Source organism: Pararge aegeria, chromosome 12 (assembly GCF_905163445.1).
Source record: "Pararge aegeria chromosome 12, ilParAegt1.1, whole genome shotgun sequence".
Taxonomy (NCBI): Eukaryota; Metazoa; Arthropoda; class Insecta; order Lepidoptera; family Nymphalidae; genus Pararge; species Pararge aegeria.
In genome coordinates, this window is record NC_053191.1 from 1498982 (window position 1) to 1514299 (window position 15318).

General features: G+C 39.0%; 2 protein-coding genes across 2 annotated transcripts; both read left to right on the top strand.

The window, feature by feature from the left end:
* Positions 1-703: 703 nt before the first annotated feature.
* On the top strand, positions 704-6529 carry LOC120627829 (apolipophorin-3-like). Its single transcript, XM_039895897.1, has 4 exons — positions 704-837; positions 1933-2145; positions 4845-5003; positions 6330-6529. The coding sequence occupies exons 1-4, from the start codon at positions 796-798 to the stop codon at positions 6477-6479; spliced, it is 564 nt and encodes a 187-aa protein (XP_039751831.1). The 5' UTR covers positions 704-795; the 3' UTR covers positions 6480-6529.
* Positions 6530-10559: 4030 nt separating this feature from the next.
* On the top strand, positions 10560-14888 carry LOC120628302 (trypsin 5G1-like). Its single transcript, XM_039896610.1, has 5 exons — positions 10560-10639; positions 12198-12339; positions 13381-13624; positions 14221-14358; positions 14636-14888. The coding sequence occupies exons 1-5, from the start codon at positions 10579-10581 to the stop codon at positions 14777-14779; spliced, it is 729 nt and encodes a 242-aa protein (XP_039752544.1). The 5' UTR covers positions 10560-10578; the 3' UTR covers positions 14780-14888.
* Positions 14889-15318: the final 430 nt, after the last annotated feature.

Sequence of the window (15318 nt, forward strand, 5' to 3'; positions counted from 1 at the left end):
AAATTCAAATTCAAATTCAAAATTTCTTTATTCATGTAGGCCTATCACAGGCACTTATGAAGCGTTCATACATAATTGTTTACATAATTGTAACGGGATGGTGATAATTTCGTTCGCCAACTTAAATCTAAAGCTACGAGGGTTCCAAACGCGCCCTGGTCTAAGAAGAGCCCACAACAAACTTAGCCGGGTAAATTTATTTTTTTTGTTATCACCATCTTCCAGTAAATTTAAATTAGGCTATGAAGCTAGAGCAATTCACACCCAAGCTTTTTTATCGTTTAAATAATCCTTAATGTTATAATAGGATTTTAGGATTTTTCTGTAAGCAACTTAACTTCTTCTCATTGTTCTGGTAATCGGTTGATATGATGAGATATTAATATATAATACATCTGCTTGTTTGGTCAATTATTCATTTCAAAATATCAAAAGCCGCTCTAATTTCAAGTTAATGTCTTAGTCAACGATCAAGCTACAGCCGCATGGCGTACAGTAGGATGTAAGGGTCACGGGCAGTTTTATCTTCAGCAAACGACAATTAACTTCAGGTCGTTAGGCACTTAGTGCAGTTTACCTAATTAGTAATGTGTTTGTAACTTTGTACTTTGTAAACAGCACAGGGCGGCCGTGTTTACTGTGTGCAGGAAAATTTCTCCCCGGAGCTGTACTATCTACCCCTCCCCTCCTCTGCCTCACGCGCCCTGCTTATATACGACGCACGCTCCTGAAACCGGCATACCGTTCCGGGCTCTCGTACCAACAACATCAACTCGTAAACTGTACTAAATCAAAATGGCCAGATTTGTTGTCCTGTTCCTCGCTTGCTTGGCTTTGGTAAGTCATACATACACTTTACTTTTTTTATAGATTCCAAGGTCTACATGACCTAAGTTGTCTGGGATAGTTTGTTTAAAGCTATAAGACTGCCTTTGCGCATTTTTACATATTCCTTTTTTGTTTTCGTTATATCTTATTTTCTGACACATTTATATCAACATTATAATGTGACTACGAATTTGTTAAATTATAGGAACGTATTTTAATGTTAAATTAACTGAATTAGCTATAAAAATTCTCTACAGCGCATAGAGTTGCTTTCCTTTATTTACTAAATCCTCCTAAAATGCAAAGGATTTTGATGGGATTTTCGCCATCGTTTAAATATTTTTTTTGCAAGTGATTTTTAAAAGTTCCTCGAGAAATAAATTTTATTTTTTTAATTTTTTGTTATCGTGCGGAACCAAGTTGGGAATACTCTGTCTACAAGTCTTCAAGTTATGTGCCTATGCCCAGAGTTGGAACTAAGATTAAGATGATGATATCGTTGTTTTTGTAAATCGAGAATCTGCCTTCCGAACCGGTGGTAGAGTCACTACAAACAGACAAATTTGACTTTTCAAAAGTTCTTATATTAGGCATACTTGAAATAAATGAATTTCTCAAAAGGTCAAGGTCTCAAAATTCAGAATTCGAAATTTCTGAATTTTGAGACCAGCAAAACAATCACAACTATTGTTACTGTTGTTAAAATAACTGATGTACCAAAATAAAATTAAAAAAATAAATGTAATTCTTATGTACGCATCAAAAGTGCCACATATGGGCCTACTTGAATAAAGATATTTTTGACTTTGACTTTAAAAACGTCTTCAATAACACCGCAGACAGTTTAAATGGCCAAACTAATTCTTCGGCTACATTAACTGGCAGCTCAAGGATCAACGGTAGACTCATTAACGCTTTTTGTCAATTCTTTAAAAAAAGGTCGTGTCCGCAAAAATATTAAACTGCTATCAAGATTTTCGTATACCTCTTGGCCTGCTTGGCACTGGTAGCAGCCGCACCCACTATTGCCGAGTTCGTCTGGATGTGTGACGCAGCTAGGGTATCACATGTGGCATCAAACATAATCCTTTAACATTATTATAGGCTGCAGCGAGACAAGTACGTCGTGACGCTCCGGCCTCATCCCCGTGGCAAGAGATCGAGAAGCATGCGACAGAGTTCTCGAAGACCTTCACCGAGCAAATCAACTCGCTCGCCAACTCGAAGAACACCCAGGAGGTCAACAAGGCGCTGAAGGACGGCTCGGACTCCGTGTTAAAGCAGCTCTCAGCTTTCTCATCCACCCTTCAGACCGCGGTAAGTGTTATACTTGTGTCTGAACTTATAACTGTAACAAGTCAAAATAGAGAGTATAATTACTGTAGCCAAAACTGTATTTTTGACTAGCTGATGCCCGCGACTTCGCCGGCGTTTGTTTTTGTTTTTAAAGTATTCAGTATCGCTAAGCCTTAAATGAGGTTGCTGCGGTCCGCTGATGATTTCTGTCTTCTATCTCCAACCACATTCATCTGATCTACACAAAGTTTGGGCAAAATTAAATATTATAACCTCAATAGTACAAAAATAGTTAATTTAATCGGTGTCGGAGTTAGAGTGTAAAATCGTCAAACACTTTCATCCCCTCTCTCGAAAGAACCGAGCTTAATGTCGGGATAAAAAGTATCCGATATTACTTCTAACACTTCCAAGAATATGTGTACAAAGTTTCATGAGGATCGGTAAAGAAGTTTTTGCGTGAAAGCGTAACAAACAAACTTACATTGTCATTTATAATATTAGTAGGGATGTGCAATATCTATTGGCGGGGGGTAAACCTGATTGTTGGCGTGGCAACGCTTCGCCACGCTATATGATTGAATTTTTGTATTTAATAAAAATGACATTATTAACAGACAAACAAAAAGAAAGGTTATCAATTCGGTTGTATTTTTTTTTAAATTTGTGGAACAAATTTGTAATTCTTTATGCAATATCTGATTCCTGTCGTAATTTTTTCATATAACTTATAGAAAATGTGACGGCTCACAAATGTTTGCTTGTCTGTCTTAGCCGCAACAACTTAATTCAAATTTAACTGGGCATGATTTAGTTTACATTACGATGTAAAACATAGAATAGTTTTCCCGAAATTCAGCACAATTTCCTTACGAGAGAGGATTAAAGTATATAACGATCAGTTTAGTTTTTCCTAAATTTCGTGTAGATCTAAATAGCATATCTATATAGCATACAGCCACTTAACTCCTCATCAGAGAGCAGCAAACATCACTTAAGGCCTAAGGCTTAAAATGCATAAAGTGCTGCTACATATATAATAAGGGCTTCAGCGCTAGGAATTGATATAATTTGTAAGAAATATTCTTGGCTAAATTTCTGCGAATTATAAGTTAAATTGTATTTAATTTATAATTCGATTCCGACTCTTCAATGCATAACCTGACATACACCTACCTATCAAAGTCAAAGTGGCATAGGTGGCACTTTTGATCCGTACATTACATGAGAATTACACGGTAGTGAGATAATAGTTATATTAAAGCTACGAGGGTTCCAAACGTGTCCTGGTCTAAGAAGAAGCCCACAACAAATTTAGCTGGGTGTTTTTTTTTGTTATCACCATTTCACATTGTCATTCAAATATATTAGAAGAGCAATCCGGTTTTCCTGGGTACCTGCTGCACCACCAGATAGTGGTAGAAATTTTAGGCACCGAGCTCGTGCGAGGAAATATTACCACTATGCTTACTTCTGCCGCTTAGCAGCATTGTTTCTTTGCTGTGTTCCGGTCTGAAGGGTGTGGTTGCCGGTGTAATTAGAGGCATATTACGCTTTACACCTACGCCTCAGGTTGATGGACACAGGGCCAGGACGTCTTATTTGCGTGTCCTGAAAAGTGTCGCTTTGTTTATAGACGGCCATAGCTTTGTCCATTAAGTAATAGATACTTTAAAAAAAAGGTTGGATTGCAATCGAGCGCGAACTTGTAGTCAGTCTTCATACATGCACAAAACCAGTGCTTACCCTAAAATGTATATAATACTCGTGTAGGAGGATTTTTGCTATTTATGCAATTTTCCTACTATATGCATACCCTGGTAAGAAAGCCAGTGCACGTTACTGCTTGTGGAGTAATTTTTTTCTTTTCATAATAAGTATCAGTTCATATGTGATCTTGACGTAACCTTAGTCAGTGTAACTATCTCCCGTATAAGCAGTTAGTGATAAAAGCGATTAACTGGTGCCCCTAAATGTCAAGGTTAGCGGATCGTCCGATAGTAACTGTTTGCAATTTCATATCAAGCTTTCATTGAGATGATTTACGTTTTTTTTCGAACATTACTCGTAATAAACACGATTAATATTAACCTGCTGTAAGGGGTGATAACCCAGTGGTTAGGACTTTGACTTCACTTCGGGGGGCCGAGTTTGAATCCCAACACGCGCCTCTAACTTTTCATAGTAAAGTGCGTTTTAGCAATTACAATACGTTTACGGCTTTTGATAATATAATATATAATTTTGTGTTCATTTTTTAATGTAGGTATTCCTGTTTGAAAACATAACTGGACCCGGTAGGTGGCTTCACCGGGCAGAACGACGTCTGCTGAATCTACTAGTTTATGAATATAATATACATAATTATTATGTATATTATTATTTTGTATATATTTCCCGGCTAAGTTTGTTGTGGGCTCTTCTTAGACCAGGGCGCGTTTGGAACCCTCGTAGCTTTAGATTTAAATTTGCGAACGAAGTTATCACCATCCCCTTACAATTATGTAAATAAATATGTATGAACGCTTCATAAGTGCCTGTGATAGGCCTACATGAATAAAGAAATTTTAAATTTATGTATATTTACTGAAAACCATTCAAACATTCCAGTTGTGGGAATCAACCCGCGGCCTTGGACTCAGAAAGCAGAGTCACTGCCCACTGCGCCAATCGGCTGCCAATGAAACTGTTTTGTTTTATTGTTTACATTCCGCTTCCAGGTAAATGAAGCCACTGGTAAAGCGAAGGAGGTCCTCGAGCAATCCCGCACCAACATCCAACGCACCGCCGAAGAGTTGCGCAAGTCCCACCCCGAGGTAGAACAGCAAGCCAACGCTCTGCGGGAGAAACTCGAGAGTGCTGTCAAGAGCGCGGTTGCTGTAAGTTGGCATAACCAGTTTTACCACAAAGTATAATCAAATGGTATCGTGTGGTGACGGCAGATCAAAACAGTTTCCACAACCCTTCCTTTTTCCGCGGGTAATGCACGAGGCGAACAAGGGTATATACGGGCGGGAATTTCCAGTTTTGTGATTATGGTCTAACTCTAACTATCCCTTTTGGAGACTCCTTTAGTCCATCAGTGGACTATTGAATGAATGAATGAATGAATGAATACACTTTTATTGTACACCACAGAGACAATTTACAGAGATATAAATACAACAGCACGACAAGGTAGAACGTACAATTTGGCGGCCTTATCGCTAAATTCAAATAATTGAAAATTAAGAAAATTCTATACGAAATTACTAGGTGGTACAACAAACATTAGTGAAATAAAAGGGTTCTAAACTAAATTATAATATAATAAACATATTAAACATAACATATTAAAGATATGTTCAAAAATATAATATATATTCCATATATATAAACAAACATATAAACATAAAAATACTCTACTATAAGTACATAAATAAAAAACAACAAAAAAAAAAAAAAAAGAACCCTCTATTGATCACAAATTGATAACAATGTGTGGTGATTATTTGAAACTGTAAAATTATGTTGGAGAAAAGAAATAAAATGAGTTTCATGCCGGCTTCCTCTTGGTAGAATCTATTTGCCTTCCGAACCGGTGGTAGAACAACAAAAATATAGACTTGACATTTCAAAAGGGCGTACTTGAGATGTATAATTGTTTTTTTCTCTTACAATTATAAGTAATAATAATTGTTTATAAAAATTTATTATTAACAATGTTAACTGTTATAACTTGTAAACGAACACCGAAATATTACTTAACATGCATGGTACATTATTTACTGGCTTAGACTTATCTGTTAAACCGAAACGCTGTAATAGTGTTTGAGTAAACCATTGCCATAGCTTTTAATGAAATAAATCAAATATAGCCCCTAACATCACATGCAAAATTAAAATCAAGTGACTCGTCCCTTTATTAGGAACGCGTCACGTAGCGTCGATACTATGCGCGTGTCGGTCTTTTAGCTTCAATAGGGTTGTCAAAAGTAAACACTTGGAATGTTTTAAATTAGTTTGTATGGAAAAATAAATATGCAGCTTTTGATTTAATATTTTTAAGGGGTGATTCCTTATGAAATATCATTATGCACCCTTCAACAGTATCTCTTCATTCGATTACACGTTGTATATTCTCATGAGACAAGTAATGTTATCAAGATAGACCACAACCAAAAACTGTTTTTTTTTTAATTTAAATAACTTTGCTTCGCGTACAGGAGAGCCAGAAGTTGGCCAAGGAAGTAGCAGCCAACATGGAGCAGACCAACCAGAAGTTGGCCCCGCAGATCAAGTCCGCTTACGACGACTTCGTGAAGCAAGCCGAGGAGGTGCAGAAGAAGTTGCACGAAGCCGCCACCAAGCAGTAAGCAGCGGTGCTGTGATATGTTAACAATAATAAAATAGCTGTATTCTTATACCTCACTTGTTTTATTCACTAAAGACATACCGTCATTTTTCTTACAACCATAGGCCAAATACACAGAATTAAGAATATAGAGAAACCGTGTACACGACTAATATTGAAGCATCAAGAACCACTCCACTTTAGTAGTGTTTAATTATTTGACTCTTTATTTGTTCACCACTATGAAGTTAGGCCTGTTGAAAGTTTGGCTAAAGACCCTAGAGCCAAATTGACCCGACACTTCACTGAAGATATCCCGGACGTCAGCCTTTACGAGATTAGTATGGCTCTCAAACAACTTAAGAACAACAAGGCACCGGGTGATGACGGAATCACAGCAGAACTCCTGAAAGCGGGTGGAAAACCGATACTTAAAGTCCTTCAGCGGTTGTTCAATTCCGTCATTCATCAAGGCACAACGCCAGAGGCATGGCACAGGAGCGTGGTTGTTCTGTTCTTCAAAAAAGGTGATAATACCTTGCTGAAGAACTACAGACCTATCTCGCTGTTGAGCCATGTCTACAAGTTGTTCTCAAGAGTCATTACGAATCGTCTCGCGAATAGGTTCGACGACTTCCAGCCTCCTGAACAAGCCGGTTTCCGAAAGGGCTTCAGTACCATAGACCACATACATACGCTGCGGCAGGTTATACAGAAGACTCAAGAGTATAACCGGCCACTTTGCTTAGCGTTTGTGGACTATGAGAAAGCCTTTGATTCGGTGGAAACCTGGGCTGTGTTAAGGTCACTGCAGAGATGCCGAATTGACTACCGGTACATCGAAGTTTTGAAGTGTTTGTACAAAAACGCCACTATGTCAGTCCGTATACAGGACCAGACTACGAAACCGATCCAACTGCAGCGAGGAGTGCGACAGGGAGATGTTATCTCCCCGAAGCTGTTTACCGCTGCGTTGGAGGACGTTTTTAAGCTTCTGGATTGGAACGGGCTTGGCATCAACATTAACGGCGAGTACATCACTCAACTTCGGTTTGCCGACGATGTAGTCATAATGGCAGAGACTCTGGAAGACCTTAATGCGATGCTCAATGACCTCAGCAGAGTTTCTCAACAGGTGGGCCTTCGTATGAACATGAGCAAGACGAAAATTATGTCTAACGCTCATGTTGCGCTCCACCCAATAATTGTAGGGAACTCTGCACTCGAAATTGTAGACGAGTATATATACCTAGGACACACGATCCAGTTAGGTAGGTCCAATTTCGAGAAAGAGGTAAACCGCCGAATCCAACTCGGATGGGCAGCGTTCGGGAAACTTCGTGACATCTTCTCGTCCAAAATCCCCCAGTGCCTGAAGACTAAAGTCTTCGAACAGTGCGTGTTGCCAGTGATGACTTACGGATCAGAGACATGGTCGCTAACTATGGGCCTCATAAGAAGGCTCAGAGTCACTCAGCGGGCGATGGAGAGAGCTATGTTAGGAGTATCTCTACGTGATCAAATCAGAAATGAGGAGATCCGTAGAAGAACTAGAGTTACCGACATAGCTCAGCGAGTTGCGAAGCTGAAGTGGCAATGGGCGGGGCACATAGCTCGGAGAACCGATGGACGTTGGGGTCTTAAGGTGCTGGAATGGCGACCCCGCACCGGTAAACGCAGCGTAGGTCGGCCCCAAACGAGGTGGACAGATGACATCAGGCGAGTAGCTGGGAGCCGTTGGAGGCAAGCGGCCCAGGACCGTGCATTGTGGAACTCCCTACAAAAGACCTATGTCCAGCAGTGGACGTCAATTGGTTGAGATGATGATGATGATGATGATGAAGTTAGGAAAAAAAAGTACAGAGAAAAATATATATTTTTTATACTGAAATTGCTGCACCAACCCGTTCCTTCGTTTTTTTTCCTAACGTCAAAGGTTGTCTGGAAGAGATTGCTTTAGTGATAAGACCGCCTTTGCACGCTCTATCTATTTTTATTTTTTTAAGTTTCATCTGTATTTGTGTTTAATTTATATAAAATGTGTGTGTGCAATAAAGACTTAAAACAAGCAAACAAAGACGGAAGTAGAATACAAAGGGCAGCCTTATCGCTTAGTAGCGATCTCTGGCAAGCAATCTTTGGATTAGGACAAGATCAGCGAGAGCGGACAAGTGGTGTAAAACCGTTCATATTCATCAACAAATACTGTCCCGTTGTGGGAATCGGGAATTTTTCTATAAGCTTACGTTTTATATAAACTTTGAAGTTATTGAGAGACATATCAAGGATTTAATATGGTAAATTGTTATAAAATGATATACAATGGATTATAAAATGAATTACTAATTTTATGCAGCCTAGTAAACTACACTACAAGTTTATTTTTACTTCTAATATTAATATTGTTACATTGCAAATTCGGAAATAACTCGGTTTGTTTGTTTTGTTTTCACGCCTAAGCTGCAGAACCCATTTTGATAAAATGCGGCAACGAAATACATTGCTTCCAGACGGAGTACAAAGGGTTATTTATACTCTGGAAAATTGAACAGTTCTCTTGGTTTTTAAAACTTTATTTAATACCGAAGTCACGCGCATTTCTTGTACAAGATACTGCATTTTTTTCTCTACAATACCGATATGCTCTATACAGAAAAAATAAAACAAGAAACACGAACAAATGAAATATTTCATCCCGAAAAATCAAAGTTTAGTTTAGTTTCTATATCTATTACTTTAATAAAAACTCAGTAATAGTCCGCGATGTCGCCCGCGTTTATGTTGTTTTTTTTTAATTCCACAAAATCCCTTTAGTTTCCTTGGAAACTATGGCCGTCTTCAGGTAGCATAACTCAAATATTTATGTAATTGTAGACAGATTTTTGACAACTGCTTTCTTCTTTTAAAAGTCGGTTAAAACAAATACACTTGGTATTTGTGTTAATGCCTTTACTATCGTAATAATTTGTAGCAGCCAAGAAAAACTTGTAGAATTCTCAATAATATTTGAAACTACAGTGTTACACGGTTCCACCGAATATTTATTCTTCAAACGGAAATTAGTTAATTGTTAGTTACGTTCAATTTGTTAAGTCAATCTATTTGATTTATCACTTGCTAACCAGTACTATCATGTTCCTTGAATATTGGTGTTAAATATTGCTCGACCTTTCAGTTGATTGACTTGGAAAACTAACGCGTTGATAAAGTCCGTCAATCCACTTTTGAGCAGCGGAGGGTCTAAGCTTTGAATCCTATTCCCGCAAGTATATAGGCGTGCGCATAGCAGTGATTTATTATTTTGCTGGACATATAGTAATGAACGCTTAGCGACATTAACAATAACTATAAACGAGTTAACGCAGTTGATTCGCGAGTGGTTAACAATTATTGTGAGTGTCGCAAAGCCAACGAATTTTATGTTTTGTAGAATGTAATATTTTTACTAATAAACCTTTTTTTCTAATCCACTATAAGTTAGCCGTTGACTGCAATCACACCTGGTGGTAAGTGATGAAGCAGTCTAAGATGGTAGGCGGGCTAACCTGCTAGGGAGTATGGTAATCATACCCCTAATTGGTTTGTATGCGACATCGCGCCGCAAAACAAAATTGCTTTGCGGTACGTCTTTGTTGGTAAGGTGGTAACTAGCCACAGCTAAAGCCTCACACTAGACCAGAGAAAATTGAATTGCCCCTGCCGCCAAAAAAGGGAGGTCGTCAAAAAATCAATTTTTAAAATTCTTACATGTACTTTATTTCAGTTTTAATTTACCAAAATGCTTCTTTTCGTTCACCTCATCATCATCATCATCATCATCATCGTCTTTTATGATTTGGGAAATGGGTGGACATTTTGTTAAAATAAAGAAACAAAAAAACCTTGCTTTAAACTTCTTCTAAGTACTTTTTTAGTTTTCTGTAATGCAGTTTAAGGTTCATATGCAGATTAATATGCAGAAAATGTGATCGTTAAACCGTAATTAAACTGGAGTTAAATAAATAAAGTGTCACTGGTCCTCAAAAATTTTATTTGCATATCTGAAATTCACGCGTTTTATATTAAAGTCACAGAAGATTTTCATTTACGTAATATCTCCAAGTACGGACATATCCGCGAAAATGTTGCTCTTTACTTTAGTACAAATTCTATCTTGGTTGACCTTAGCTGCTTGTGAGGGTGGTAAGATTTATGATTTTTTTCTTATCACCTTTTCTATATTATAACGTGTCTCAGAGGCAAGTGAAGTCTACCATTCCACACTTCGTTCTTAGCATAGAATTAGAATAAATAATAAATATATTACGGCAATACACCCATCGCCATCTAGGCCCCAAGTAAGCGTAGCTTGTGTTATGCGTACAAAGATGGCCGATGAATATTTTTAAGAATAATATACATAAATACTTATAATATACAGATAAAAACCGAGACACTGAAAAACATACATGTTCATCACAATTAAGTTTTTTTAATTTACTTTTTATTAATGTTATATAATTAGTTAATGTTAGCTTTTTATGGTAACATAAAATAGCAGTACTATATCTATCAAATAGTTTTGATAGCCTGAATTAAATTGTATACATTGCCTATTTTATATTTTGTCTACACTGAATACATTTCCATCTTGTTTGTGTAGTTGTAAGCTCGTTTAACACTATTTAGTGCATGCGGTGTTTACCTGTAAGTAGATTTACATTTTGTCTTCATATCGTATAAGCTAGTTCGCCAATCCGCCGGGCCAAATGTTCTTTATTCTGAGGTCTAGTAATTACATAGGAAATAAATTGTAATGCTGACAGAATGAGCCTCTAAGACTCTTGAAATATCCCTTATATTGGTTTAGAACATTTTTACACTTCATTTTCTCTCTCTCGCATACTGGTCTCTCACTCGACATTATACTATTGGAAAACGCACCAGAAAACAACCGTCTCCTATAACAAGTCTTACATAGTCTTACAGTCCGGCGCGACCTGGATCATCCTGGGGCCGGAAGAGAGAAACTTCCGGATTTATACCCCTGTGTCCGAAAATAATTAGAAAGACTTGTTCAGGGCTCACTTCTTATCTTGATTTGAGGGAATTGATTGTCTGTAACACTGTTTTGGCGCATCCTTTATCTGAGGAGGCCAGACCACTTTATTGTATCTAGATCTGAATAGTAGTTTTATTCGTCTGTCTTACTTATTATCTTTTTATCTTAAGAAGTTAAAAAATCTCTTCACAAAATATAACTACGACGAAACAGAAAAAATTATAAATACTTATTTCGTTTCTAACATAATATAACCTAATAATCGGAAGTTTGTGCCCACACACACACAAACGTACACGAACACAAGTACAAACACTCACAACGTTCACACACAGATGGACGATCAAACACTCACACGTAAACACACACACGCATGGACATACAATGACAACGTTCACACACAGATGGACGCACATACACAAACACACACATAGCACTCACACACTCATACACACGCGTTTTAGGCAGCATGCTAAATTCTCACTTAACCGTTAGAGAACTCAACATACCTTTGTTAAGTTTCCTTTGTTAAAGTGCACTTGATATCATCTCATTGATGCAATCAATGTTTGGGAAGACACTAAGATAAGGTATTTCGTAATAGTACTAGGAAGTTTCGGGGCCAGTATTCCAAAGATTTATCGTACTGAGTTTTTCTAAAAATATTTTCTTTTTCTATATCTATTTCTATCTTATCAGTTCAAATAATCGGCGGGGAGCCGATCGGCATCCAAAAGGCTCCGTACATGGCACTCTTCAGGCCGGTCGGGGTTCGGTACTACTGCGGCGCGTCCATCGTCAGCGACCAGTTCCTCGTGACAGCGGCCCACTGCGTCTCGGAGTAAGTGATTTCTCACATCTATTTATTTGAGAAATTCTATGTCGGTACCAAAACATCAGGTCTAAACATTCGCGTGAACATCATATTTCAAAATTTCATTCAACCATTTTAAAACCACTTATGAATTTTGGGCATCAGACTGGAACTCAGCATTGCAAGAATGCTGCTTAGCGGCACAAATTAACGTGGTGGTAGTATTTTCCCCTCCCTTGTACTACTAAAATCATGTCATCACCATCATTAACCCTTTGCCGGCCCACTTCTGGGCACTGGTCTGGTCTCAGAATTAAAAGGGTTCAGGCCGTAGTGGGCGAAGTGCGCATTGGTATGCATCACATGCTCTTGAGAACATTATGGAGAACTGTTTGCAGGATTCCCCACAATTCGACGGCCGATTGGCGCAGTGATCCTGCTTTCTGAGTCCAAGGCCGTGGGTTCGATTCCCACTACTGGAAAATGTTTGTGTGATGAGCATGAATTTTTTCAGTGTCTGGGTGTTTATATGTATATTCTAAGTATTTATTTATATTATTTATAAAAAATATTCATCAGTCATCTTAGTACCCATAACACAAGCTACGCTTAAATTGGGGCTAGATGGCGATGTATATTTTCACCGTTATAATTAGTGACATTTAATTAAATATTATTTCTTTTCGTTCCCTTCGATTCTGTAAAAGTTGACCTTTATATATTATTGACTGCATCTCACCTGGTGGTAAGTGATGATGCAGTCTAAGATGGTAGCGGGCTAACCGGTTAGGGAGTATGGTAGTTATACCCCTAATAGATTTCTACGCGACATCGCACCAGAACACTAAATCGCTTAGCGGCACGTCTTTGTCGGTAGGGCGGTAACTAGCCACGGCCAAAGCCTCCCAGACAGGCCAGACCAGACCAGAGAAAATTCAGAAATCATAAATTCCCAAATTGTCTCTGCCGGGAATCGAACCCAGGACCTCCTACTTAAATTCACGGCGAGGTGGGGTGGTCGAGAGAGGTCGCCTTTGAAGGGGGTTTCCGATCTTACATTTTGTGTAGTGACGAGAAAATGGAGGTAACAGTGGGCACCAACAACGCTTCGAGCGGTGGACAGACGTACCAGGTCGCGAAGATGGTCACGCACCCCCAGTTCGGAGATTCTCAGTTCAACAATGATGTGGCCGTCGTCAAACTGGTGGAGAAGATTAAGTTCAGTGACCGCGTGCGGCCCATCAAGTTAGCGGAAGCTGGATTAGTTATTGAGGATTCTGCGGAGTTCCGTATTATTGGCTTTGGAAGAACGGTAACTATTTTATTTATATATTTTACTAGCGTACCCAGCCCGCTTCGCCGGGCTAGATTTTGCTTCATTACATTTAAACAATAAACTTACATCATAAAATTTTTAATTTAAGTCTCATAATATATTAAATCATTTATTTCTCTCCGTATTCATTCTCTTCTATTCTCTTCTCGACCGGGTGAAGATCATTATCTACACCCATGTACACCCAACAATAGAATATCATCATAGTAAATAAAAGCTGTATTTGACAGTTTGACAGTTAAAAAATAGGAGTGCTCCGATCGTCACCAAACTTTACAGGATTACTCGCCAGGTCAATCCGGATATTCCCTGAAAGTTTCATTGAAATCGGTCCAGCCGTTTCGGAGCCTATACGGAACATACCCACACACTTTCTCTTTTATATATATAGATTACAATAAGTCAGATGTACCGTGTGGTGACGGCAGAAAACAGTTGTCACGACTGAGAGAGGGGAGTCTGCTATCGCTGCCGTATGCGTGAGAGAAAAGGACGCCAGATAGACTTGCGCCGTAACGCGTTACGGCGTTTACCCTTCCACAAGTAGTAATTACTTCCAAATCTTTTTGCAGGAAACGGGCCTACCATCTGAGCAACTCCTATCTGTGCAAGTACCTCACGTACCGCCAGTGAACTGCTCAGAATCACACCACGGTCTTATCACTGATCAAATGATATGTGCCGGCTTGCCCACAAAGGGAGGTTGTATGGTAAGTGACATACGTATTGGTAGTACTATTATATAGCAATACCAATACGATTGGTTTTAAATATGTGCTGTTTTAAATATTGTCTGCTACAATGGAAACAGATATAATTTGTAAAAAAATTCTTTTTAGTATCACGATTTCAACAATTATCATGTTTCATGAGATACAGCCTGGTGACAGACGGACCAACAGACAGGCGAACTGACCGCGGGAACTTAGTATTAGTGTCCTGTTTCCCTTTGGGTACGGCTCCCTAAAAATAATGACAATGTTGCAGGGCGACAGCGGCGGACCCCTGGTTTATGGAGACAAGCTCATCGGCGTGGTGTCCTTCGGCTCAATGTTCTGCAACGTACCCTCAGTGTTCGCCCGCATCTCGGCCCTACGCGACTTTATAGACCGCGTCATGGGGGAAAACTAGCAAACGCCAGAACGCTGTTTGTGTGTGTTCTACTCCCATTATGTACTGTATAATGGACCAAAACGTGATGTCAAATTTACGACGCAATAAATCTATTGTAGTATTGTGAGGCGATGTTTTAATCTGCCTACTGACTTCTAAATTAATTGAAGCGGTGATAGCGCATTGGTTAGGAGCTCGACTTCACTTTCGGGGGACCGAGTTCGAAACCCAGCACGCACCTCTAACTTTCCCATGTTATACGTTGTAATATAAATATCACTTGCTTCAACAGCGCAGGAAATCATCGTTAGGAAATCTGAGAGTTCTACATAATGTTCTCAAAGGTGAGTCCACCAATCCGCACTAGGCCAGACTATGGCCTAGTAGCACCTTGGAACCCCAACGTCCATCGGTTCTCAGAGCCAAGTGCCCCGCCCTTTTCCACGGTAACGGTAACTCTGGCTCTTCTGCGAATCTCAACATTCCTGACTTGATCACGTAGAGATAGTCCCAACATTGCTCTTTCCATCGCCCGCTGAGTGACTGTGAGGTCTATA